The sequence below is a fragment of the Rana temporaria genome, chromosome 2 (assembly GCF_905171775.1).
Source record: "Rana temporaria chromosome 2, aRanTem1.1, whole genome shotgun sequence".
Taxonomy (NCBI): Eukaryota; Metazoa; Chordata; class Amphibia; order Anura; family Ranidae; genus Rana; species Rana temporaria.
In genome coordinates, this window is record NC_053490.1 from 168,643,595 (window position 1) to 168,669,691 (window position 26,097).

A 26,097-nucleotide genomic window follows, 5' to 3' on the forward strand; every position below is an offset into this window, starting at 1 on the left:
CTATAAGCTACCAGTTTATGCAACCTCTGTTACCAACAGGTTTGCTTTAACATTACAGGCAGTCCACAAGTTACATACACAGTTACATAGTCAGTAAGGTTGCATAAAGACACCAGTCAATCCAGTTCAACCTGTAGTGTGTGTGTGTGTGTTTATATCAATAGTAAATCCCATATCCCTGTATGCTGTGATTGATAAGATGCCCATCTAAAAAAAAAAATGTTTGTTTTTTAAACGATCTATGTTCCCTGCTGATAACACTGCTTGTGGAAAATAATTTCACATCCTTACCACTCTGACACTAAAGAACTCTCTACACGGTTAAACCGATTCTCTTCCAGTTTCAATGAATGGTCGCGTTTTTTATTAAAACTCCCTCCAACTAAAAAGCTTTTCCCCTATGCTAGGGTCACCAGTAAGGTATTTGTAAATCGCTATGCTATCCCCTCTCAAGCGTCTCTTCTCCAGAGAGAATAAGTTCAATGCTTGTAGTCTTTCCCCATAACATCCGATTTACAAACGACTCATACTTCCAAACATTGGGAGACAACATTAAGTGAGAGGAAATCTACCTGTAAAGGCCTGACACACGATACAAAAACCGAATGGAAAAATTGGTACGACAAGCTTTCGACAGCCGATTTCGCTTTTTCGGCAGTCAAAATCTGAATGTGCAGACTATACATTTTTTGTCGGACGTGAACTCAATGTCTGATTTTTGTTTCATTAGTATGGTTTTTGTACGAAAAAAAACGTAAGCGCAAGACTACGCATACTCAAAAGAAATACATACAAAACTATTCAACACATTACGTCACTTCTGATGTTGTATTTTATCATATGGAAATTTTCGTATTGTGAGTAACCTCTTCACTTTCAACACAAGACTAGTATGCCACAAAAAATGGATGTTCCGTCGTCCGAAAATCTGATTGTGTGTACAAGGCTTTACAGTTATCATGGGAAAAAGGTGTCTCCTTTTGAAGCTTTTTCACCAATCCTTGTTTCCACAACAACCCTAAATTTTCTAAATCCTATTGTCACTGGGACAGAAAGCAAAACAACACATTATAGGGGTATTCCCTATGCTACCCAAAAAAAATTAAAAACATTTTTTTTTTTGGCTGAAGTTAACTTAAAAAAATTTACCTTTTCCAACTTACATACAAATTCAACTGAAGAACAAACCTACAGAACCTTGTTTGTATCCCAGGGACTGCCTGTACTTTGTCTAAAGTAAGCTTTAAGCTTAACAGCAGGAAATATGGGCACTGCTGCCCTAAACTTAATACTGATAGACAAGTAATTTGTGGTTTAGCTATATTTTTTAATGCATCCTATCAGAAAAAAAAAAATCTGGTTACTATGGACAACACCCTTTTTTTTCTCCAGGTCCTACATTTTCTCTTTATTATTTATATGTGGCAGGATTTAAACTTTAAGGAGGTCATACATACAAACTTAATTGATGTGACCAACACATGTTGCTATGAAATTCTGACCTTATTACAAGTGCTGGAGGCATATTTCTAGCCAACATTAAAACAGTGACAATAAAAATACACAAATAATAGGCAACCAAATATATTGTCCATTCATTAATCATGACGCAGTGATTCCTTAATAAAAACTCTACGTGTGTAACAAATGTCAGTGGAATCATGACAGGCACAAATAGCAGTTCATACAAGCTATCCACACCAGATGTGTGAACCATGCTGTTCTTTGGGAAACGTCATTCATTTTCAAGTATTGTTACTCTCCCTATGAAGTGTTCTCTGTAACTGACAGTTGATACTGTCTCATCTCTGATTGGTGACTTCAGGTGTCAGCTTCGAAATGTACACATGAAAACAAATTGCTTTTCCCTTTTTAGTACTGTATACAATGACCAGTTTATTGCATACAGAAATTACAGAGACAATCTCTGTAAGTAATCTGATGATGTTTTGTGACTTTAATTAAAAGGCTGTAGGCTACTCCAGTCATAATAAATCTGTGCACAATAAAAGCCCCAACACCGGTGAAAAGTACATGATCATGCATTGAATCCACAGTCCTCCATCAGAGCATGCATGAATTGCTTTTGGTTGTTTTAGGAAACAACGTGGCCTCATGCCAGAGCGGCACTAGCTGTATGTTTATTGCTTACTTCCTGTCTTTGTTTTGTTGTTTGGGCTACAGTTAAGATCCTTTAGCAAAAGTTCACAGTCTGTCAGTACATGAGCTGGCACATATTTCTTCATTTGCTCCACAGCCCTTTGATACGCCGATTTGTCTTGCTCCAGAGAGCGGATCAGGTTTTTAATTTTGCTTTCTCGAGATAAAATTGTTTCAACATTGGTTTCCAGATTCTGAATTTTGGTGTGAGCTACCTATTATAGAAAGAAAAGAACAAGCTAATGACTTCTAGGACGGTGCAACATTCATTAAAGAAGAAAATAATGTTTTATCCCATGAAGTGGTGTTGTGCCCGCACTGCACTGGTTAACGGCTCATTTTCGTCTATGGGTGAGAAGAGCGGAGATATACTTACCTAATCTGCCAATCTTCTGAGCCCAAGGCCGGTCCCTGTTGTCTGCCCCCACACCCCTAGCGTTCTTGTGCATGGACCGGATCAGGTAAGTATAGACTTTCAGTGTGCCCCTAGACAAAAAGAGGAGTTAACCCATGCAGTACGTGCACAGCCCCACTGCATGGGAGACATTTCTTTTTACATGGAGTTCTACTTTAAAGTAGAAGTTACCCCAACATTTCATATTCCTGATAGGTGTCTGTTGTACCATGCACTTGTGTTAAAAAATATCCTGTTCTCTTTGTCACAAAAACAAAAGAAGCAGCACTCGATGGGTAGAATAATAGCACTTTATAGTCTAAAATGAAAAAGTAACAAATAACAGAGGTATTGGCATTTGTATTTACTCCTTTGTGTAAAATCCCTGCTGATCCTGCCAGTCCCTCTGCTTTCCTATTTTAAACTGACCATGCAGGGAATGAGAGTACATCCATCCCAGTGTGGTCAGTTCTGGGAAAACAGACTGCCTGTCTTCCAATGATCAGACTTGTGCTGACTCCCTAGCCCCCCTCCTCCAAGATCATAGGCACAAGAAAAACAATTTTCTAGTAAACATGGAAAAAAATCTATTGCTTCCTTTTTTCATTTTTTAGCAAATGGAATTTCAGCAGCTCAAGCAGACAAATCTTTTTTTAATTAGCTTCAATGAATAAACATCATATCAGTAAATTTGTATGTACTACAGAACTAGGCATGGTTTAAATGTCCCAGAAAGTAGACAACTCTATTTAAACTCTTCAGGCACAGTGCTTTTTGCTTACCTGTAGTTTTTCCAGAAGGTCCATGTTTTGCCTTTTTAGCTGATTATTGGCTTTTTCTAGCTTATGGAAGGACTCTGCATCATCACAGGAATTAGAGGCTTCCAACATCTCATCATTAATTACATGATACTCAACCTCATAAGCATGGAGTTGTTTGGAAATGTCCATTTCAAATACCTACATTAAAAAGGTAAAAACCTGTTCAGAAAAGTCCTGTATTTCAAAAACTATTCTACTGCAAGTTATCATTGAAAATATTTGGCTTCTGGTACGGCTATATCCTGACAGTGGCTAGGATGTTAAAGAAGGGTTTACTGTGGATGTTTTAGCTGTCTACTGCACCCAGTACTTGCAGGAATGGTCAAGCATGCGACTCTTTTTCCACATGATAGCACTGATTCTTAGCAACTCATCACTAAGATCTCAGTGCTGTCAGATGGGGCAGGTGAGTACTTTGGTGGAAGCTTTGACTAGGACTGATTTGTAGCTTATGTAGGGCTCCCCATACCAGCTTTGAAGCGAACCTCTTGCTTTGGCTATGAACTGATCCAAGGAACTGTGACTTTATTGTAATTCCATAACAAATACATAATTTCAATAAATACAACAGAATACAGTATTTATGTAACATAGCAGACTGTGTTTTTTTGGAAAAACAATAAAATGTGGTCAGTGAAAAATGTAATTTGCCACAATCTTATTTGTGCTAAAACCAGGTTACCTGTGTGATAACGTTCTCCATAGTGTCCTTTGTCATATCAGGTATATTGATCTTCAGAAAATCCACAACACTCTCAAAGTTGTCACATGCCATGATCTGCTCTTTATTGTTTCCGAGAAGACAAATGGCTACTTTGAAAATTACTTCAGTTCCTTGGACAAAAATAATATCTGAGGAGAAAATGTGTACACACACACATATGATCAATCAAAAGCAGTATATAGTTTGTATAGCCAAAACTTTTTTAGTTTTAGATAGATTAGGGGACAGACAGGCCCGGATTGGCCATAGGGCAAACCGGGCAAATTCCCGGTGGGCCGCGGCCGATAGGGCCGCCAGGCCGCAAGTCCTTGCAGGGCCCAAGAGAGCTGGGCTGCTCTTTAAGCCCGCGCCACTCAGCTAGCCTCTCCGCGGCCGCACGGCTGTCAGCTAAACTCAGCCATCGGCGCTGGGAGGACGGAACCAAAGAAGGAGGAGCTAGATGACACAGCTACGATTCGGCCGCCTGTATTGGTCAGCCGTCGGTGCCGGGGGTGTGACTAAGAATGGGGAGGAGCTAGAGCTGCTGTCTCCTGCCGAGAAAGGTCCCACGATGCCCGGAGGATAATGCCCGCCTTGATGACAGAAACCGTGAGTACAGCAGCCCCCCCCCCCTCCTGTAACCTGGATAAAAGGAGCAGTGTGGGCTGCTGCATATAGAACAATCATTCTCTTCATCTTCCTCCTGCAGGTCTCGGAAAGGTCCCCCCTGTGCTGTCCACACCCCCTACCTGTGCTGCCCACACCCCCCTACCTGCGCTGCCCACACCCCCCTACCTGCGCTGTCCACACCCCCCTACCTGCGCTGTCCACACCCCCCTACCTGCGCTGTCCACACCCCCCTACCTGCGCTGTCCACATCCCCCTGCGCTGTCCACACCCCCTACCTGCGCTGTCCACACCCCCTACCTGCGCTGTCCACACCCCCCTACCTGCGCTGTCCACATCCCCCTGCGCTGTCCACACCCCCCTACCTGCGCTGTCCACACCCCCCTACCTGCGCTGTCCACACCCCCCTACCTGCGCTGTCCACACCCCCCTACCTGCGCTGTCCACACCCCCCTACCTGCGCTGTCCACACCCCCCTACCTGCGCTGTCCACACCCCCTACCTGCGCTGTCCACACCCCCCTACCTGCGCTGTCCACACCCCCCTACCTGCGCTGTCCACACCCCCCTACCTGCGCTGTCCACATCCCTGTGCTGTCCACATCCCCCCTGTGCTGTCCACACCCCCCCCCTGTGCTGTCCACATCCCCCTCTTTGCTGTCCACCCCCTCCGTGCTCTCCACACTCCACATCCCCCATGTGCTCTCCACATCCCCCCCTGTGCTCTCCTCCTCCCCCCTGTGCTTTCCACATCCCCCCCAAGCTCTCCCCCCTCCCATGTGTTCTCCACATCCCCCCCTGTGCTCTCCTCCTCCCTCCTGTGCTTTCCACATCCCCCCAAGCTCTCCCCCCCTCCCATGTGTTCTCCACACTCCACATCCCCCCTGTGCTCTCCACATCCACCCCTGTGCTCTCCACACTTCACATCACCCCTGTGCTCTCCACATCCCCCCTGTGCTCTCCACATCCCCCATCCCCCCTGTTCTCTCCACATCCCCCCTGTTCTCTCCATATCCCCCCTGTGCTCGCCACACTCCACATCCCCCCTGTGCTCTCCACATCCCCCCTGTGCTCTCCACATCCCCCCTGGCTGCTCTACACACTCCACATCCCCCTGTGCTCTCCCCACTCCACATCCCCCCTGTTCTCTCCATATCCCCCCTGTGCTCGCCACACTCCACATCCCCCCTGGCTGCTCTACACACTCCACATCCCCCTGTGCTCTCCCCACTCCACATCCCCCCTGTTCTCTCCACATCCCCCCTGTTCTCTCCACATCTCCCCTGTGCTCGCCACACTCCACATCCCCCATGTGCTCTCCACATCCCCCCCTGTGCTCTCCACATCCCCCCCCCTGCTCTCCACATCCCCCCCTGTGTTTTCCACATCCCCCCTGTGCTCTCCACATCCCCCCCTGTGCTCTCCACATCCCCCCCTGTGCTCTCCACATCCCCCCCTGAGCTCTCCACATCCCCCCTGTGCTCTCCTCACTTCACATACCCCCTGTGCTCTCCACACTTCACATCACCCCTGTGCTCTCCACATCCCCCCTGAGCTCTCCACATCCCCCATGTGCTCTCCACATCCCCCATCCCCCCTGTTCTCTCCACATCCCCCCTGTTCTCTCCACATCCCCCCTGAGCTCTCCACATCCCCCATCCCCCCTGTTCTCTCCACATCCCCCCTGTTCTCTCCACATCCCCCCTGTACTCTCCACATCCCCCATCCCCCCTGTTCTCTCCACATCCCCCCTGTTCTCTCCACATCCCCCCTGTTCTCTCCACATCCCCCCTGTTCTCTCCACATCCCCCCTGTTCTCTCCACATCCCCCCTGTTCTCTCCACATCCCCCCTGTTCTCTCCACATCCCCCCTGTGCTCGCCACACTCCACATCCCCCCTGTGCTCTCCACATCCCCCCTGGCTGCTCTACACACTCCACATCCCCCCTGTGCTCTCCACACTCCACATCCCCCCTGTGCTCTCCACATCCCCCCTGTTCTCTCCACATCCCCCTGTGCTCTCCATATCCCCCCTGTGTTCGCCACACTCCACATCCCCCCTGTGCTCTCCACATCCCCCCCTGTGCTCTCCACATCCCCCCTGGCTGCTCTACACACTCCACATCCCCCTGTGCTCTCCACACTCCACATCCCCCCTGTGCTCTCCACACTCCACATCCCCCCTGTGCTCTCCACACTCCACATCCCCCCTGTGCTCTCCACATGCCCCCTGTGCTCTCCACATGCCCCCCTGTGCTCTCCACATGCCCCCCTGTGCTCTCCACATCCCCCCCTGAGCTCTCCACATCCCCCCTGTGCTCTCTCCACATCCCCCCTGTGCTCTCTCCACATCCCCCCCTGTGCGCACTCCACATCCCCCCCTGTGCGCTCTCCACATCCCCCCTGAGCACTCCACATCCCCCCCTGTGCTCTCCACACTCCACATCCCCCCCTGTGCTCTCCACACTCCACATCCCCCCTGTGCTCTCCACACTCCACATCCCCCCTTTGCTCTCCACACTCCACATCCCCCCTGTGCTCTCCACATCCCCCCTGTGCTCTCCACACTCCACATCCCCCCTGAGCTCTCCACATCCCCCATGTGCTCACCACACTCCACATCCCCCCCTGTGCTCTCCACACTCCACATCCCCCTTGTGCTCTCCACACTCCACATCCCCCCTGTGCTCTCCACACTCCACATCCCCCCTGTGCTCTTCACACCCCCCCTGTTCTCTCCACACCCCCCCCTGTTCTCTCCACATCCCCCCTGTTCTCTCCACATCCCCCCTGTGCTCTCCACATCCCCCCTGAGCTCTCCACATCTCCCTCCTGTGCTCTCCACATCCCCCCTGAGCTCTCCACATCTCCCCCCTGTGCTCTCCACATCTCCCCCCTGTGCTCTCCACATCTCCCCCCTGAGCTCTCCACATCTCCCCCCTGAGCTCTCCACATCTCCCCCCTGAGCTCTCCACATCTCCCCCCTGAGCTCTCCACATCTCCCCCCTTTGCTCCACATCTCCCCCCTGTGCTCTCCAAATCCCCCCCTGTGCTATCCACATCCCCCCTGTGCTCTCCACACTCCACATCCCCCCTGTGCTCTCCACACTCCACATCCCCCCTGTGCTCTCCCCGCCCCCTGTAATCTCCACCCCCCCCCCCCGTGCTCTCCGCAACCTTCCTGTGCTCTCCACCTCCCCAATGCTCTCGCTGCCCCCCTGTGCTCTCCTCTTCCTCCCTGTGTTCCCTGCCTCACTTGTGCTCTCACCCCACCCCATGTTCTCAAGGTTATTCCCTGTGCTCTCCACCCCCCTATGCTCTTTCCTGGTCCCCCCTCGCCTACCCTCCCCCACACACACACACACACACACCTCTTCCGGGATTCCGTCAGGGGCTGCTCAATCCAAAATGCCCGGGCCTATTTTTTATCCCAGTCCGGGCCTGGGGACAGATATTCATTAGGAGTCATATATTCATCCTATCTTCACAAAGACACAAAGTGACGGCAATGGTGAGAAGTTACAGTTGCCACCAGAACAGGGGATGAGGGTGCATCTTCCAATGAGGACACATGTTTGGGTGTTTTGCAAAAAAGTACTGGGAGGGGATTGAAGTGTGGGGTCAATACCTTTTCAGATTTAAAAAAGAAAAGTCTACAAATATCTTTGGTCTATATAGCAAATATTTTTTACATTTGCTGCCAACACTTGAACTGGATTGCTGTCTCAGGTCAGTGGCAGTGCGCCCATTTTGGGGGCACAGGAGCGCCGCCCCCCTCTCTCTCCTGCACCGTCACTGAAGTCAACAATACATGGATTCATGCATTGCATGAATCTATGTATTTTCGCCGGCGCCACTACTGCCCCCGATATTCAGATGGCTGGTGCCCTGTTGAGCGACGGCCATCTGAATAACAGCAGTTGGTTGGTTGTTGGAAGTGTCTATCAGAGCCAGCGGCTCTATTGAGTGGTTTTTGAGGGGGCAATTTGGGGGCATTTTACGGGACAAACTGGCAGTTTTTGAGGGAGCAAACTGGCGGCAATTGATGGGCACAGTGGCGACAATTGATGGGCACAGTGGCTGCGTTTGATGGCATGGCACAGTGGCAACAATTGATGGGCACAGTGGCAGCAATTGATGGGCACAGTGAGGCTGCAATTGATGTTTTTTTGTTTGTTTGCGCCGACCCAAAAATTTTGAGTACCAGCGGCCACTATCTCAAGTGTCAGGGTCTTTCATGCTTTGCTATGTATTACATTAACTGTAAAGTGCTGAAAAATATGCTAGAACCATGTAAAAAAAAGGGGTCATGCTAATACTTTAAATGGTTTCCACAAATTCAATAACATTTAGTTATTTTTAGCTACAGTTATCTATGTTTGAACTTTGTAATGCAGAGATGACCTATATTGCCTATAGTAACATTACTCAACACATAATCCTTCAATATTGAAAGTGTGAGCTGGAATAATGGTTATTACAAACACAAGAATTAGCTGGGAGCAAAAACGTAACCACTTGAAGACCAGGCATTTTCTGGCACTTTTTGTATACATGTGAAAATCATTTTTATTTTTTTTTGCTAGAAAATAACTTGGAACCCCCAAACATATATTCTTTGAAAGCAGAGGCCCTACAGAATAAATTGGTGGGTTTGGCAATTTGTGTCACAAGGTATTTGCACTGCGGTATTTAAAGCACAATTTGTGGGGATAAAACATTTTTTTTTATTTGAATGCATAAAAAACACAATACCATAACCCAGTTTTTTGTAAAATATTAAATATAATGTCACAATGAGTAAATAGATACCAAACAGGTCACATTTTAAAATTGCCGACACACAACGTAAATTGTACTATTCATAGGCGACACTTTAAAATCCTTTACAGGTTACCACTTTTTATCTACAAAAGAGGTTTAGTACTAGAATTACTGCCCATGATCTGATGTTCACAGTGATACCTCACATGTGGGGCGATCACTGTTTGCGTGTGTGACCGACGTACGCGTTAGCCTTTGCAAGTTAGCACAGGGGGACGGGGTCACTTTAAATTGTTTAATTATTAAATTTTTTTTTTTTTTTTTTACACTGTCGCTTTATCTTTTTTTCTCTCTTTTATAGTTGTCACAAGGAATGTAAACATCCTTGTGACAGCAATAGGCACGTGACAGGTACTCTTTATGGAGATCCCTCATTTGCACTTGAAAGCATTCAAAACGCCAAGATCTGCGATTTTGAGTACTTCCGATTTTCAGCTAGGTTAACCGGAAGTGATGTCATTGCTTCCGGGGTTACCCTAGCGGAGACCCGATCTAAGCCAATTCCGGATCTGTATGGGTCTCCGGCTGGTAGCTCGGGTCTCCTGGTGGGACAGGAGAGCCCAAGACCGTTGCAGAAGGTGGCTAGTTTACTGCTCTGGTTGCCATTACAAGAGAGCTGACCGTCCGCTCTAAAAAATGGTTGAAGTCAAAGAACGTACCAGGTATGCGATTTGATGGCAAGTGGTTGAAGAGTAACTAAAAGAAAAATTGTATTTATTTCATTTTTGGATAGAGTGGAGAGGGATTAGAAAACCTCTGTTTTTATCTCTGTCCGTGGCCCCCGTTTGGAAGATTAACAGTGAATTAACAGTAATCTTGCATGAGCTGCACGTTTGAGATCACCCCAGAGTGGCTCGATGATATTAGGGTCAGTCCAAAAGGGGCAACTGTGTCTTGTGCTTGCGGTCACTGCCGTGCTGAAATGTCCTAGACCTAGAGTGTCTCATAAACAGCTTTTGTGCAGAAGAATTCAAATTGTCTGCCAGTATTTTGTGATAACATGCTGCACTCATCTTGCCATCGATTTTCACACCATTCCCTGTGCCCTTAGAGCCCCCCCTCCAAATATATTCTTGTTTCTATAGGTCTGGTTGATCCATCTCCAAACCTAGCGCTTATGGTTGTGACCATAAAGCTCTATTTTGGTTCACTCCAGATTAGTGTGCAAGAAGCTGAGGTACGGTATGTCAAAGTGTTGTCAGGCATATTGTAACAGGGCTCTTAATGTTTATTAGCATCTGAAGAAATTCTATTTAAAAAAGAAGGCTGGATTGAAAGTCATTTAGAGAATGTAAGGCAAAATGATACAGAGCTGACAGATTAATAAGTAATCACATGACTTTGATAGTGATCAGGGTCATAATGACTACAGTATAACATGAGCCAGATGACCTGGCTACAGCCTTTAGGCAGTAAACGCTCAGAATAAAGCTGGCCATACATGGATAGAAATTTGCCAGGTTCAGCAGGAACAGGACAATTTTTGGATTCATGTATAGGCAATGTGGCTGTACAGAAGTCAATTTACGGATCAGCTTTTGTGAAACCATGCTGCTGAGTTTTCCCTGCTCAATCTGCGACGTAGGCTATAGCTGGCAACGCTGATCAGTGTATTGTGATGGCAGGAAAGTCTGCCCGCTGTCAGATTACAATTGCTCAACGGGGAGGATTCCCCTTCCACATCGTGTGTACGGATGGGAGAATCCGTCAGTTTTTTTTTGTTCAACCCGCTGGTTGAACAAAAGAAAAATGTACTCATCTATGGGCAGCTTAACAGAGTAAATAGCAGGACTAATGGGCTAAACGTATTTAATTGCTACAAACTTAATTACCACAGGCTGTACAAGTTACAAACAGGTAGACATGCAAGCCCTGCAGTCTTACCGAAAACTCTGGCAACAAATCCAAGGGGAAATTGTGAGGCAAATAATGTCAGAAACCATGGAGCAGCATAAAGGCTTGGACTAATATCATTCTCTTCCAGATGGTCATAGAGGTCTCTGTGGTAGTCATGAAGAAGCCGGGAAAGTTGGTACATTTGAACCTGCCACCAAAAATGAAATTAATATTACACACGCTACATCTGCTGTAGGTCTACGGTAACCGTTGTAAAAACAGAATGTACATTAAAGTGTAACTCAGGGCTTAAACACTACATCTGATAAAAGGAACTCAAAGTCTAAGATTAGGTCCACTTTAGAAAAATTAGGGAGGCATAGGATGAGAGAATCCCCAAAAGTAAGAGCCCATTCACACAGGGGCGACTTGGGATCCGACTTGAAGTCGCCCCAAGCCGCGCTGTTGAGAGAATCAACGAAAGTGACTGGAGACGTCTTAATGTACACTTCTGAAGTCGCTTCTACTTCAGAAAAGGTTCCTGTACTACTTCAATCTGACTTCTAGGCGCCTTGTACCCGTTGATTTCAATGGAAGTCGCCTAAAAAGTCGGATCACTGTCTTAACACAAGCAACAATACAGGAAGAGAACATCCATTTGCAGGCAAACCCCTCCCTCCCCCCGAGCTGATTGTAGCTTGATTGGCCACCTTCAAGTTGCCTGTCCTGGAGGCGACTTGAAGTCACCTTCTAAGTTGCCCCAGGTCGCGCTGTGGTGCACGTTCAGGTCACGTCCAGGTCGCCTTGCCGAGTCGCCACCCCAAGTGCCGTCCCTGTGTGAATGGGCTCTAAACATACACTTGCTAATTTGATTAGACAATGTAGAGGCATTTGGTACAATGGTTCTTGCTGCTGTCAATCAAATCCTGTGAGGAGGAAGCGGGGCCGAGCCGTGCTGTGAGCCTGCAGGTGTACCCCTATATCAAATGGCTTGCCATGGGGACACACAAAAAAAGGAGGAGCCAAGAGCACTGGTGGGGGACCCTAGAGGTGAAGGTTAAGAGCTACCATTGCACAGAGCAGTTAGGTTTTTTATGTTTATTAATAAACCTTTACAACCATTTGAAAGCTCCATTAAGTGCTGCCATTTTGTAATGGCAGTTCCATCCCTGCCTGGATCATATCACACCCTTACCCCCCTTGTGAACATCTGGGGACTCTGTCTCTCCTATACAAAGAACTGAGAGCACCATCTAATGGTTTCACCCAACTTATTTAGGAGAAAATGGGAGGGAGTCCTCTAAAATCACATTCAAACGCTAGCAACATGAGAAACTACTTCTGCTTTCCCATAAAGCCTCCATTACAAATAACTTTCAAGAGCAGAAATATAAAATCCTCTCACACTGGCACACAGTTTTCACCTACACAACCTGAACACATGCATATTAGATGTGTATTGGCAGTATGAAAGACACCCATGTATGATGTTCCAAACGTTCTGGGAAGGCGAAAAAAATCAGACCTTTCTGGCCAATAGTTAAAGAAGTCATACAGTACATTGGGTCAACGATTATGCCCTGGGTGATGACCCAGCTACCTACCTACTCCACCTTAATGAGTCCCCTCTGAAAATCCTCCGTCAAAATACACCTGCTCAATGCAGCTAGGCACTGTATTCCAGTTTTCTAGAAACAAACTACCACAACCTCTGGTATCTCTAAGGCTAGGAAAAGTGAACAAAATCATGACCATTGTAGATTGGATCTGTTCCCACAGGAACACTGAGGAAAAGTTTAAAGCAACATAGTCCATCTGGCTACACTATCTTTACATATTACAAAGAGCTTAAAGCTCCATCATGAATGGCGCTACCTAGCTTGGATGTTTGTAAACCGCTGGTCCTGACTAATCTTTCCCCAGATATGTGTCCTCCCTTTTTTTTCTCCTTCCCACCCCACACACTATCCCCACCCCTCATCACCCCCTCCTATCTATCTGTTTTCCTGGTCCCACCTTCCCCCCCGTGGCCCCTCATTCTCTAATCTCTAACGCCTCACACTAGCGGGCACTTTTGGCAAAGGCTCAAATATCCTGACACACAGAAAGCTCTTATACCCCTTATAAAATCTTTTAAATGGAAATGGTTAAAAATAAGGGGGTGTGTTGAAAAAGATTACCTGAAGAGATATCATATCTGGCCGGTACTGCTTACGGAAGCCAAGGTCGTACATAAGAAACTTTAACATTTGGAAGGATTGCTGTTCGCTCATGTGTAAGAGAAGAACCCCGGCCACGAAGCTGATTCCTTGACAGTAGCCAACTTCTTGGTCCAACAAAGAATATGCTTTAAGAAGGTTATATAAAGACAACTGGCCTGCCCCCAGCTGTGTGGAAAAATACTGATGGGTTGGAAACGTTCTTCCTGTTGAATAAGTACATTCATAAATAAACATTTCACATCAATACAAAACACATCTGATACATTTAAATGTAACTTCCAATACTGTAAATAATAGTAAACAGTAATAAAGATCTAAAACAGTAAATAGGTGATCTTTGGTCTTGGCGACAATGGCAGAACATGTGTACACAATGAAAGTTGGCACAACAAAAGTCTACAATTGAAGGACATGTGACAGGGTGACAGCACAGGAAAAATATAGAAAAACAACAAGTGCCGCCATGACAGGACTTACAAACATGAATGATTGCTGCAGATTTAAAGTGGTAGTAGAGGCATAACGTTTTTTTACCTAAATGCATGCAATATCAGCTCCACCAGCAACCAGCATCAACCCCCCCCCCCCCCCCAATATCCTTACCTGGCTGTACGAGTGAGAGCAGGAGACTGCTCTGTGACGAGTAGGCAGGTATAGCATGTTTATTATTTTAAGGGAAAACAATTTGTGCCCTGACAACCACTTTACTGAAGATCAAAAATGTTTAAACTTAACATGTTATAAATGACTTGAGAGTTCTTTAGATTTATTTAAAAGGTTTCAGGTTGATGCATTCACACCAAATAATGAAGCTTTGTTTTGAGTACTTTGTGAGATGGACTAATGATTCTAGAAAATAAATGTCCACATACCAAGGTCAACAAGGATAGCATGCTGTTGGGCAGTAAGTTGTTTCAAAAGATCGGTATATGTTGTATCTGGAGACTGCTGTTTGGTTGGCAGTCTGTGCCTTAGACGATACTGCACAGAGAGAAACTGCCATACCTCCCCACGCTTGCTTTTTGAAACACCTAATCATTAAAGAAAAAAAATAAACATATTTAGTGATATCTAGAATATGAATAACATTAAAATGGGCATTGTGCAATATTGTTCTTTGCTTATTAGTAACAAACATGTTAGGTTTCGGTTTCCTGTGTTTCTTTTAGTTTTAGTTCTGATGGTTGTGGAAATGTACAGAAAAGGGCAACTAAGTTAATAAGTGGCATGAAAGATCGCAGCTAGCGTAGGAGGAAAAGTTAGATAGATAGCTAGATTCAGGTAGGAGAGCCGAACGTTAGGCAGGCGTAGCGTATCGCATATACGCTGCCGTAAGTTAGAGAGGCAAGTGCTGTATTCACAAAGCACTTGCGTCCTAAGTTACGGCGGCGTAGCGTAAATGTGCCGGCCTAAGCGCGCCTAATTCAAATTGTGAAGAGGTGTGTTTTATGCTAATGAATCGTGACCCGACGTAATTGACGTTTTTTACGAACGGCGCATGCGCTGTCCGTGGACATATCCCAGTGCGCATGCTCCAAATTACGCCGCAAAGACTTATTGGTTTCGACGTGAACGTAAATGACGCCCAGCCCCATTCACAGACGACTTACGCAAACGACGTAAAAATTTCAAAATTCGACGTGGGTCCGACGTCCATACTTAACATTGGCTGGGCCAGCTTTTTGGTGGACTAACTTTACGCCTGAAAACGCCTTACGTAAACGGCGTATCTTTACTGCGACGGGCAAGCGTACGTTCGTGAATAGGCGTATCTCGCTGATTTACGCATTCTAGGCGTAAATCAGCGTACACGCCCCTAAATAGTCAGCTAAGATACGATGGCGTAGGAGGTGGTATCTTAGCTACATTTAAGTGTATCTCAATTTGAGAATGCACTTAAATGTACGACGGCACAGATTCAGAGTTACAACGGCGTATCTACTGATACGCCGGCGTAAACCTCTCTGAATCTGGCTATAAAATGTATAAACCTCTGAGAAAAGGCAATTAAACAGGAATATGATCAACTTTTTTAACTATATAAATGGCCCATATAGTACTGCATAATTGTTCCCTTTAAAGGGGTTGTAAAGGAAAAAAAATGTTTCATAATAATCATCCTTTACCTGCAGACATTCCTCTTTTCACTTCCTCATTGTTCGTTTTTGCTCAGAAGTTGCTCTATTTCTTCTCTGTTCTGTTCACTTCCTGCTTGTCTGATTGTTACTCACCACCGTGACGGGAGGATTTACTGCGGTGGTCAGTAACGTGCTCTCCCCCTCCTGGGAACTACATCTGTGCGGCAGGACGCTCTCTACGTGTTAGAGACTTCAAGGAGGTGTGAATTACTGGGCGTGCCGCAATTCATACTAGGAAATGTAGTTCTTACATGACCGAGCGATGCAAACCAGGAAGTGAATGAGAGAACAGAAACTAGAATGCCGGAGGTGATATAGATGAAGGAATTTAATAGGTATTTACTCGTTTAACAGAATCATTACACTATTCTGTCTGTCTACCTTGCAGACATTAATTTTAGGCAAAATTTTTTTTCCCTTTACAACTCCTTTAAGGCCATCATAATGAATAATAAAAATGAATAATGAATGAATAATTTTGCACCTAGGAGGACAAGAGGATTAGCTTCTGCATACAGAAATGGTTATTTTCAGTAACAGCTGTGAACAAGTGGAAAACACCTCAGGAGCTGGTTCTAGCCATTTCAGTATTTAGTGTGTCCTTTTTCAACGCTACTCATTAGGTAATGTAAAAGAGTCTTTACCTTCTTTCAATGTAGCATATATCTCTTCCATGTCAAACCGGATTTTTGTTCTGCAGTTTAACTTTTTATCCCAGAGGTTTGAAACTTCTTTTTGACAAAGTCCAACTTCATCATAATCCAGTTTAATTTTTCTAGACTGAAGTTCATCTCGGCTTGCTGGTAAAAAAAAATATTTAATAATAAGTAAACCAAATTACTTTCAGGCATAAATGACAAATCTATTTCAGGTTGTAAAAATAAGCCACATTGACCACTTAAGACCCGGACCAATATGCAGATTAAGGACCTTGCCCCTTTTTGCGATTCCGCACTGCGTTGCTTTAACTGACAAGTGCGCGGTTGTGCGACATGGCTCCTAAACAAAATTGGCGTCCTTTTTTTCCCCACAAATAGAGCTTTCTTTTGGTGGAATTTGATCACCTCTGCGGTTATAAATTTTTGCGCTATAAACAAAAATAGAGCGACAATTTTGAAAAAAAATCAATATTTTTTACTTTTTGCTATAATAAATATCCCCCCCAAAAAAATATAAAAAAATCATTTTTTTCCCCTCAGTTTAGGCCGATACATATGCTTCTACCTATTTTTGGTTAAACAAAAAAAAAAAATATCGCAATAAGTGTTTATTGATTGGTTTGCGCTAAATTTATAGCGTTTACAAAATAGGGGAAAGTTTTATGGCATTTTTATAAAACAATTTTTTTTTTACTACTAATGGCGGTGATCAGCGATTTTTTTTTGTGATTGTGACAATATGGCGGACACATCGGACACTTCTGACACATTTTTTGGGACCATTGTCATTTATACAGCGAAAAGTGCTATAAAAATGCACTGATTACTGTGAAAATGACAATGAAGGGGTTAACCACTAGGGGGCGCAGTAGGGGTTAAGTGTGACCTCATGTGTGTTTCTAACTGTAGGGGCGGGGCTGGACGTGTGAAGTCAGTGATCGTCGTTCCCTATATCAGGGAACAGACGATCAGTGACATTGCCACAGAGAAGAACGGGGAAGGTTTGTTTACACTCACCTCTCCCCATACTTTAGCTCCTGTGACCCGATCGCGGGACACCCGCGGCGATCGGGTCCGCGAGTCCCGCGGTCACGGAGCTTCGGACCGGGTCGCGAGCGTGCTATTAAAGGGGACGTATATATACGTCCATGTGCCCAGCCGTGCCATTCTGCCGACGTATATCGTCGTGCAGCAGTCCATAAGTGGTTAAAGACAATGGTTCACTCAGTTGTATATGAAGTAGAAAAGCAGCCAGTCTTTGGGAATTTATGTCTGTGTGCCCCCCCCCCCCCCAATTTGATGCCCCATGTCTAAAAATGCATGAATTGTTCTTCTTTAAGAGCCAGAAGGCAAACAAAGTGTCAATTGCTGGCTGTCACTGACAACAGGGGTCCCCACTGACAATTAGAAGCCAATGATGAGAGTGGTTCCCAGTCCTGTGATGTGCCACAGTGATCACATGCAGGAAGCTAAAAAGCCTTCAGCCTGAAGATGAACACTGCTACCTTTAGGTGGCAGTGTAGAAGGTGCCATCATTTTAATAGTTTAACAGTCATAAATAGTTGCATTAGTAAAAATAATATATTATTAGAAAAAAAAAAAATTACATTTTTCCACATCTGTCAGGCTATAACAAAAGCAGGGCAGGGTACCTTTTTAATAAAACAGGGTACCAAATAAAAGCCTCTTATGTTTATTAAAGACACATTATTTAGGCATACTAAATAACCATAGAGTTTATCGTTAAACAGCCCATGCTGATGCTGCCAATTTAGCCTAGGCATCTAGGCAACCATGAACTCTGATCGCAAAATGGTTAAAGGATAAGTTCACCTTTGGGAACACGTTGAATATTCCACCGGTTTTTAAGGTGGAACATGTAAGATGTTTACCACTGCTCCAGTGTTTACAATATCCACTGCCTGTAGTGACAGCGAGCCGGGGGTTTTCTTGCGCTGCCTCCCCGGCCGCATCATTCATTAACAGAGTTCTGTGAATGTGTGAACTACAAGTACCAACAGTTTTTGCCGCTGTCAGCTTGTAGTACTCAATGAATACAAGGCACTGTTGAGCGCTCTAGATAGATCATCGTTTCTACCTGTCAGTATGTACTGCCTGCTCTTTTATGATGTACAAGCTTACAATGACACAGTCTGCAGGAGTCCTGTTTTGCACCCATGATCTGCTCATCGCAGGTGCAGTGCTTTGCAAGTTCCTAGAAAAAATACCCGCAAAAAGGTTCATTTACTTAAATGTTTTAAAAGGTGAACGTATCCCTTAAATTGTATGTCTAGGAAAAACACAAAACAATGTAAATGTAATTCTTTATGATCTATAAACAAGATTGGATAATATGGCGCACTCAGGTTCAGACTCAGTACAAAGAAGAAGGGATTGGGTAGGGAGGCCAAGGGAATAGCAACAGTTCTTTTTGAGGGTTTAGTCCATGTAAAGTTCAAAATAACAGGTATTAAGTAAATAACTGTACAGAGAAGGCCGCCGATTCAAAAAGTTTTAAAAGAAAAAAAAAAAAAACGAATATAAAAGGGAACAGAGAACAGCGCCATCTAAGTGCAGTAAGTATGTAGTTTAATATAAAAAATAATTAATTGAGTACACTCACAAGACTGTAGTGAAGACAGGCATAATGGGGTTTCATCCACTCCGACTTCCGAGTGAGGGAAGAGTCCGATGTCACTGGTGTTCATGATCAGGTCTGTCCTCCAGCCGTTATCCAAGCCTGAGGAAGAAGTATGAATACTCCGAACACAAGCATCACCCCGCTGACCCAACCCGGGAAGTGACGTCATCCGAAGTGTACCACCGATCGTAGTCCCATTTATCTGGAAGCACCGTGCACCAGCAGTGTGGCCAGAGGACAGACCTGATCATGGACACCAGTCCACACCAGTGACATCGGACTCTTCCCTCTCCTGGAAGTCGGAGCGGATGAAACCCCATTATGCCCGTCTTCACCACAATCTTGCGAGTGTACACAATTACGTTTTTTTATTATTAAACTACATACTTACTGCACTTAGATGGTGCTGTTCTCTGTTCCCTTTTATATTCCTTATGATCTAACTCTGTAAAACGATGCAAGTACATACAAATACTTGTTGATCTCCTAGAATGTCTTCCTCTTTAAGAAGAATAAAAATAGTTTAAATTAAATAGCAACTCTTACATACTTTCATGCTGCCTCTCCTTCCCCTTTAGACCTTTTTATCAGTGGCGGCTAGTGCTCAAACAATTTTGGGGGGCACAAACAAACTGAAAATTTTAATTGTTAGTAATGCAGGACTGTAAATAGCCATTTATTGGGTGATTATGCATCATTACTGCTAGATAAAACTGTGCCCATTATACACAGCCTCACTGTGCCCATCATATCCAGTCTCACTGTGCCAGTCAAATACAGCCTCACTGTGCCCATCATATGCAGCCTCACTGTTCTAGTCACAGTAGGCCAATCACATCCACATTTCAAGTAAAATCAAATAAAACCACTTAACATAAGGTGTTCTCTTCAGAGCCCCCTTTTACATTAGATGTCCCAATCAGAGTCCCCCTTCACATCAGGTGTCCCTATCAGCATTTCCCTATACATCAGGTGTCCTCATCAGAGTCCCCCTTTACAGCAGACGTCCCAATTAGAGTCCGCCTTTACAGCAGGTGCCTCCCTTTACATCAAGTGTCCACATCAGCGTCCCCTATACATCAGACGTTCCCTATCAGCATCCCCTGTACATCAGACGTCACCATCAGAGCACCCCTTTACATCAGATGTAACCATCAGAGCCCCCCTTTACAACAGATGTCCCCATCAGAGCCCCCCTTTACAGCAGATGTATCCATCAGAGGCCCCCCTTACAGCAGATGTATCCATCAGAGGCCCCCCTTACAGCAGATGTCCCCATCAGAGGCCCCCTTTACAGCAGATGTCCCCATCAGAGGCCCCCTTTACAGCAGATGTCCCCATCAGAGGCTCCCTTTACAGCAGATGTCCCCATCAGAGGCTCCCTTTACAGCAGATGTCCCCATCAGAGGCTCCCTTTACTGCAGATGTCCCCATCAGAGGCCCCCTTTACAGCAGATGTCCCCATCAGAGGCTCCCTTTACAGCAGATGTCCCCATCAGAGGCCCCCTTTACAGCAGATGTCCCCATCAGAGGCCCCCTTTACAGCAGATGTCCCCATCAGAGGCCCCCTTTACAGCAGATGTCCCCATCAGAGGGGCCCTTTACAGCAGATGTCCCCATCAGAGGGGCCCTTTACAGCAGATGTCCCCATCAGAGGCCCCCTTTACATCAGATGTCCCCATCAGAGCCCCCCTTTACAGCAGATTCACCCATCAGAGGCCCCCTTTACAGCAGATGTCCCCATCAGAGGCTCCCTTTACAGCAGATGTCCCCATCAGAGGCTCCCTTTACAGCAGATGTCCCCATCAGAGGCTCCCTTTACTGCAGATGTCCCCATCAGAGGCCCCCTTTACAGCAGATGTCCCCATCAGAGGCTCCCTTTACAGCAGATGTCCCCATCAGAGGCCCCCTTTACAGCAGATGTCCCCATCAGAGGCCCCCTTTACAGCAGATGTCCCCATCAGAGGCCCCCTTTACAGCAGATGTCCCCATCAGAGGGGCCCTTTACAGCAGATGTCCCCATCAGAGGGGCCCTTTACAGCAGATGTCCCCATCAGAGGCCCCCTTTACATCAGATGTCCCCATCAGAGGCCCCCTTTACAGCAGATTCACCCATCAGAGGCCCCCTTTACAGCAGATGTCCCCATCAGAGGCCCCTTTTACAGCAGATGTCCCCCATAATGGCCCCCTTTACAGTATATGTCCCCATCAGAGCCTTCCTTTACATCATGTTGTCCCCACCAGAGCCCCCCTTTACAACAGATGTCCCCATAGGAACCCTCCTTTACATCAGATAGTCACCATCAGAGTCCCCCTTTGCATTAGATGTCACCATAAGAGCCCCCCCTTTACATTAGATGTCCTCCCTCATATACTTACAGCAAATCCACCTTCGGACCAGCCGGGAAAAGTCTGAGAAACCGGAAGTGAAGGCACAGTATCCACCTTTCACTATCCACAGCAGGGAACAATGCTATAAATGGAGTGTTCTGGGCGCAGAGCTCTTCCCCCCGAAGACTTTCTAAATGCAGCCACTAGAGCTTCGTGATTGCAAACACATCATGCTTCCCATAGCAGCTGTGTATTCAGCATCCCGCACACACTTAAAGGGCCAGTATATATTTTTGTTACCTTTTTTATTTTATGATGAGTAGCTTTGGGGGGCGGCGCTCCTGCGCCCCCTATAGGAGGGCCACCACTGCTTGTTATGGTGATGTCTATCTGTGCCATGTTGGCATTTTGAAAATTTCTCATCTAAGTTCCAGTTTGTATGCAGAGTTTCTGCGTCATCACGTAAAGTGCAGGGCTATTAGCTTTGTCCTGTATATGGTGGAGGCAGAAGTGCAGCCATGGGTAGCAGCAGCTCACAAAAGGAGGCCGTGGTGAGTCAGTTCCATGGATGGAGGGAGCCTGCTGGAGAGGGGGGGAGGTAAATAATACTGCCTTTTCCACAACCATCCCCAGACTTAGGGATCATTTAAACCTCTTTTTGTTGTCCCAGGGGGAAACTCGGGTAGCGTTAATAAGAATGCTTGGAATTTGTAAGAGAAGCAGAACTTGTGCTTGTTGGTTTTCTGGCTAAGCAGGTATTTTTCTGTACTTGCAGCATTTTTGAAGAAACAAAACATGGTTAAATGTGCAGGTATCGCAGAAATGTAAATTTGAAAGCAGGTCTTTGCCGACCTCTGTACCTCAAATTCACAATTGAATCAGTGAAGTTGCTAAAGTGAGGTTTGCGACTCTGCTCTCCTCCACCCCATCTGTGCATCAGATCTACGATTACGTTATGGTTTAGAAGAACAGGGGAATTAGGAGGGAAAATAGGACCTGTGACATTATTGCACTTGGCTGAAGACGCCTAAAAAAAAGTATAAGCATACCCTTTTTTATGTGTTCCATGAAGTCAGACATTACCTGGGATGGTCAGGGCAATAGAAGATTTTGACTACTTGAATTATATACAAAATTGTTTACTACTAGAACACACTATGACAAATAAAATGACTGTCATACAATGTGTGTATTGCATTTCTTAATCTAATAAACATATTTTTTGTCGATCCTCACAACTGTAAGGCTTCATTTCCATGGACGTTTTTACAGCCACTTTTTTTTAGCCTTTTTTACAGCTTAAAAACGCCTGTCCATGTTTTTTTTGTTTTGTTTTTTTGAGCTGGAGCTCAAAAACGCTGCGGTAGCTGTTTTTTGAGCGTTTTTTAATGTCTGGCGTTTTTACAGCTCTAAGGCTGGAGCTTCAGAATGCACTGGTCCTGGGTTTTTTTTTGCAGCTTAAAAACGGCTCAGCTATCTACAGCTCAAAAACGTCATGGTGGGCATGAGGCCATAGACTAATATGGAGAGCCGTTTTTAAGCTGCAAAAAAAGCTCAGAAAAGTGGCTGTAAAAACGTCCAAAAACGTCCATGGAAATGAAGCCTAATGGTATCATTTAATGTTAACATAACAATTAATATATTTTGTCTCCTTTTTTCTTCAGAATATTTTTAGTTTTAGTAGCACTTTAATTTTGAGACAAGTATAACGCTTTTAGTGGAAGGACATACTAGTAAGGCATTCACAGAAATCAAGTAACCCACAGCAACTGGTAACTTATTTTACTAAAAAGCCTGACTGATTGCTGCACTTTGCACTAAGGCTTTTACCCTTGCCCACCTATTGTATAAGTGCATAAGGCATTAGTTATACAATAGTATACAAACATTATTATTACTAAGTGTCGGTTCACACAGGGGTGGCTTCAAAGTCGTCTGACTCTGAAGCGGCCCCACACAGCGCAACCTCAGCGTGGCTTGCAAACAACTTCTTTAAAAGAAGTCAATGCAAGCCGATCTGAAGTTGCCCCAAAGCAGTGCAGGAACCTTTTTCTTCTTCAGTCGCTCCTATTAGAATGGTTCCATTGCACTGCATGAAGTGCGACTTGTCAGACACTAAGTCGCCTGTCAGGTCTGTGTGAACCGGGACTAATTATTATATCATGTTAAAAAAACAAAATGAAAAGTCTCAACATTTTTCATTTGTCTACAATTGGATTTTTCTTACCTTCTGCAACAATAATAAGTAATGTTAATGAAAGTGCAATCTCCTCGAAGGCATGAAAAAAAATAATCATATTACATTCACTTTAAGTAAACATTACTTTGCTCTTATCTGTACATTTCATAATGCACAACAAGCGTGGGAGGGAGATTTTTTTTCTAACAAACTATGGGAGGGAGAATTTGATTGCTTGATAAAGGGCAACATACTGTATATAACAGTCGCTTCAGAAACATTTGTGTTCTGTGTGAACAGTTGGAAGCAATACTACATCTGATGCTTACTTTGCTGGAAATCAGTAGTAAAGTACAAAGAAAATAAACACTTATATATAAAGTTATTAAGAAAGATGTAGTATCTAGCAGCTTGAATACTAACGCTGTACTGTCAACATTCTGAACTAACCTTCAAGTTTCAGGTTCTCTTTTTCCATCCGTATTAATAGGATCTGTTGATGTATTGCCTTCCGCCATAACCTTTGAAGATCTTCAGAATTTCTCTTCCCATCAGCGCTTTCTGTAGAACTTTCATCCTGAAGAAGAGATGCTAGTGGGTCCTCTTCCATGGTAGGAGGAAGGGGGGATAAAGGCAGCAAATCGTTCACATCTAAATGATCTGAAACAATTAATACATAATATGTGGACAATAATTTCCATAGTGTCAGACCTGCTTATCATAGGGAATGTCACGAGTCATGCACGGCATACTGTCAATATAGGGAGATCCCACACTCTGTCACTAAAGCACACTTCCTTCTTCCTTCCTGTTTTATGTATAAACATATCTGTACTTCTTGTTTTAACCACATTTTTACATTACTGCTTGAATGTAATACACCGTCTACAGTTTTCTACTGTTACCAAATGAGTTTCCTCTAGTTAAATTACTCTTAAAACAATTCAGTGCCAGCATAAAAAAAAATGATGAACAATGTTTTTTTCCGAAAATAAAAGGCTGCTTTTTGTGATCAGAAATTAGATACAAAACAATCATTTTTACTTTAGAGATATAGATATATCAATATCTATAGATATTAATAGATCTATAGATTTTATATATATATATATATATATATATATATATATATATATATATATATATATATATATATATATATATAAATAAATATATATATACACACACACATACACAGATATATATCTCTATCTATCTATCTATCTATCTATCTATCTATCTATCTATCTATCTATCTATCTATCTATCTATATATATATATATATATATATATATATATATATATATTTTGTTTCATGCTCTTCAGCCAGGATGTAAACTACACCTGTACTATTTATTAATTGTTTATGCAAGTATGCATGAATTGCACCACGTTTCTTTTTTCCCTAAAACTATATTGATTTTCACCACCCTGACTGCAATTTAGGTCGGTGCCCTTTTTTCTGCTGTTAAAATAATGTTAGGAATTAGAAGCATGGATCATTTGTATGTTAAATATCATCTGCAAGAAACTGATATGCAACACACCTATATCTACTGACAGCATACAGATTTACTGTTGTTCAGGGCTCTGGGCTTGAGCAAAATGACAGCCTCCAAAACAGGAGCAATGCTGGAGGCAAATTTAGAGCAAACACTAATTTTGGCAGAATAATTATTAAGGTAGAAAGCATGTTCCTTGCTAAAGAACTATTAGCCAGATTCACGTAGATCGGCGTATGTTTAAGCGGGCATAGCGCAGCTCATTTGCGCTACGCTGACGTAAAATAGAGAGGCAAGGCAAGTATTCACAAAGCACTTGCTCCCGAAGTTACGTCGGCGTAGCGCAAATGGGCCGGCGTAACCCCGCCTAATTCAAAGTAGGCAGGTAGTGGGCGTGCTACATTTAAATTAACCGTGACCCCATGTAAATGAAAAGCCGGTTGTACGGCGCATGCGCGCGCATGCTCAGAATCACGTCGCAAATACTCCTTTAAGAAACGTTGGCTCAATGCTTTCGACGTGAACGTCACCTACGCCCAGCCCCATTCACATACGACTTACGTAAACGACGTAAAATCCGACGGCAGTTCTGACGTCCATACTTTGCATGGGCTGCACCACCTACAGAGGTTTTATCTTTACGCCGGCGTATGTCTTACGTAAACGGTGTTTTTAAAATGTTTCTCACCTTCAGAATCCTGCAATATTGCTATGATCACTGTGAAGTTCCTCAAGTTCTCTTACTGGCCTCACAGATCTTGGCTACTAATAGGCAGCAGTAGTGCAAACTAGGATGGGATGAGGCTCTAGGAGTGTTTTCTTAGTGCAAGGCATAAACATTACAGTAGAAATACTAAGTAACTTTAAAGACATTGTACACTTTCTATTTTTGTTGTTTTAACTAGATATTAGCTTCGTCAGACTATAGACAGTGCAAATTTCTTTCCAACCCATGGCTGCAGGAAAGAAATTTGCATGATTCCCCCATAAACAGACAGTGTTGGAAGATGACAGTGAATTTTGCTAGCGGCTACTACATCCACTAATGGTAATCGGAAGT

At 44.4% G+C, this 26,097-nt stretch overlaps 1 protein-coding gene across 4 annotated transcripts in view; it reads right to left on the bottom strand.

Annotated features, from left to right (window-relative positions):
- Nucleotides 1–222: 222 nt before the first annotated feature.
- Nucleotides 223–26,097, bottom strand: part of TBC1D4 (TBC1 domain family member 4) — a 198,951-nt gene continuing 173,076 nt past the window's right edge. For 2 of the 4 annotated variants that reach the window (XM_040341378.1, XM_040341376.1), the window contains 9 exons: nt 23,985–24,194; nt 23,583–23,585; nt 16,369–16,524; nt 14,459–14,617; nt 13,545–13,789; nt 11,413–11,572; nt 4,058–4,227; nt 3,337–3,513; nt 223–2,375 (listed from right to left, as the gene is read on the bottom strand). In XM_040341378.1, the coding sequence (XP_040197312.1) occupies nt 2,142–2,375; nt 3,337–3,513; nt 4,058–4,227; nt 11,413–11,572; nt 13,545–13,789; nt 14,459–14,617; nt 16,369–16,524; nt 23,583–23,585; nt 23,985–24,194 (1,514 nt within the window). In that variant the 3' untranslated portion in view covers nt 223–2,141. The remainder of the gene's footprint in view (nt 2,376–3,336; nt 3,514–4,057; nt 4,228–11,412; nt 11,573–13,544; nt 13,790–14,458; nt 14,618–16,368; nt 16,525–23,582; nt 23,586–23,984; nt 24,195–26,097) is intronic. The other 2 variants (XM_040341377.1, XM_040341380.1) reach the window with 1 other exon arrangement.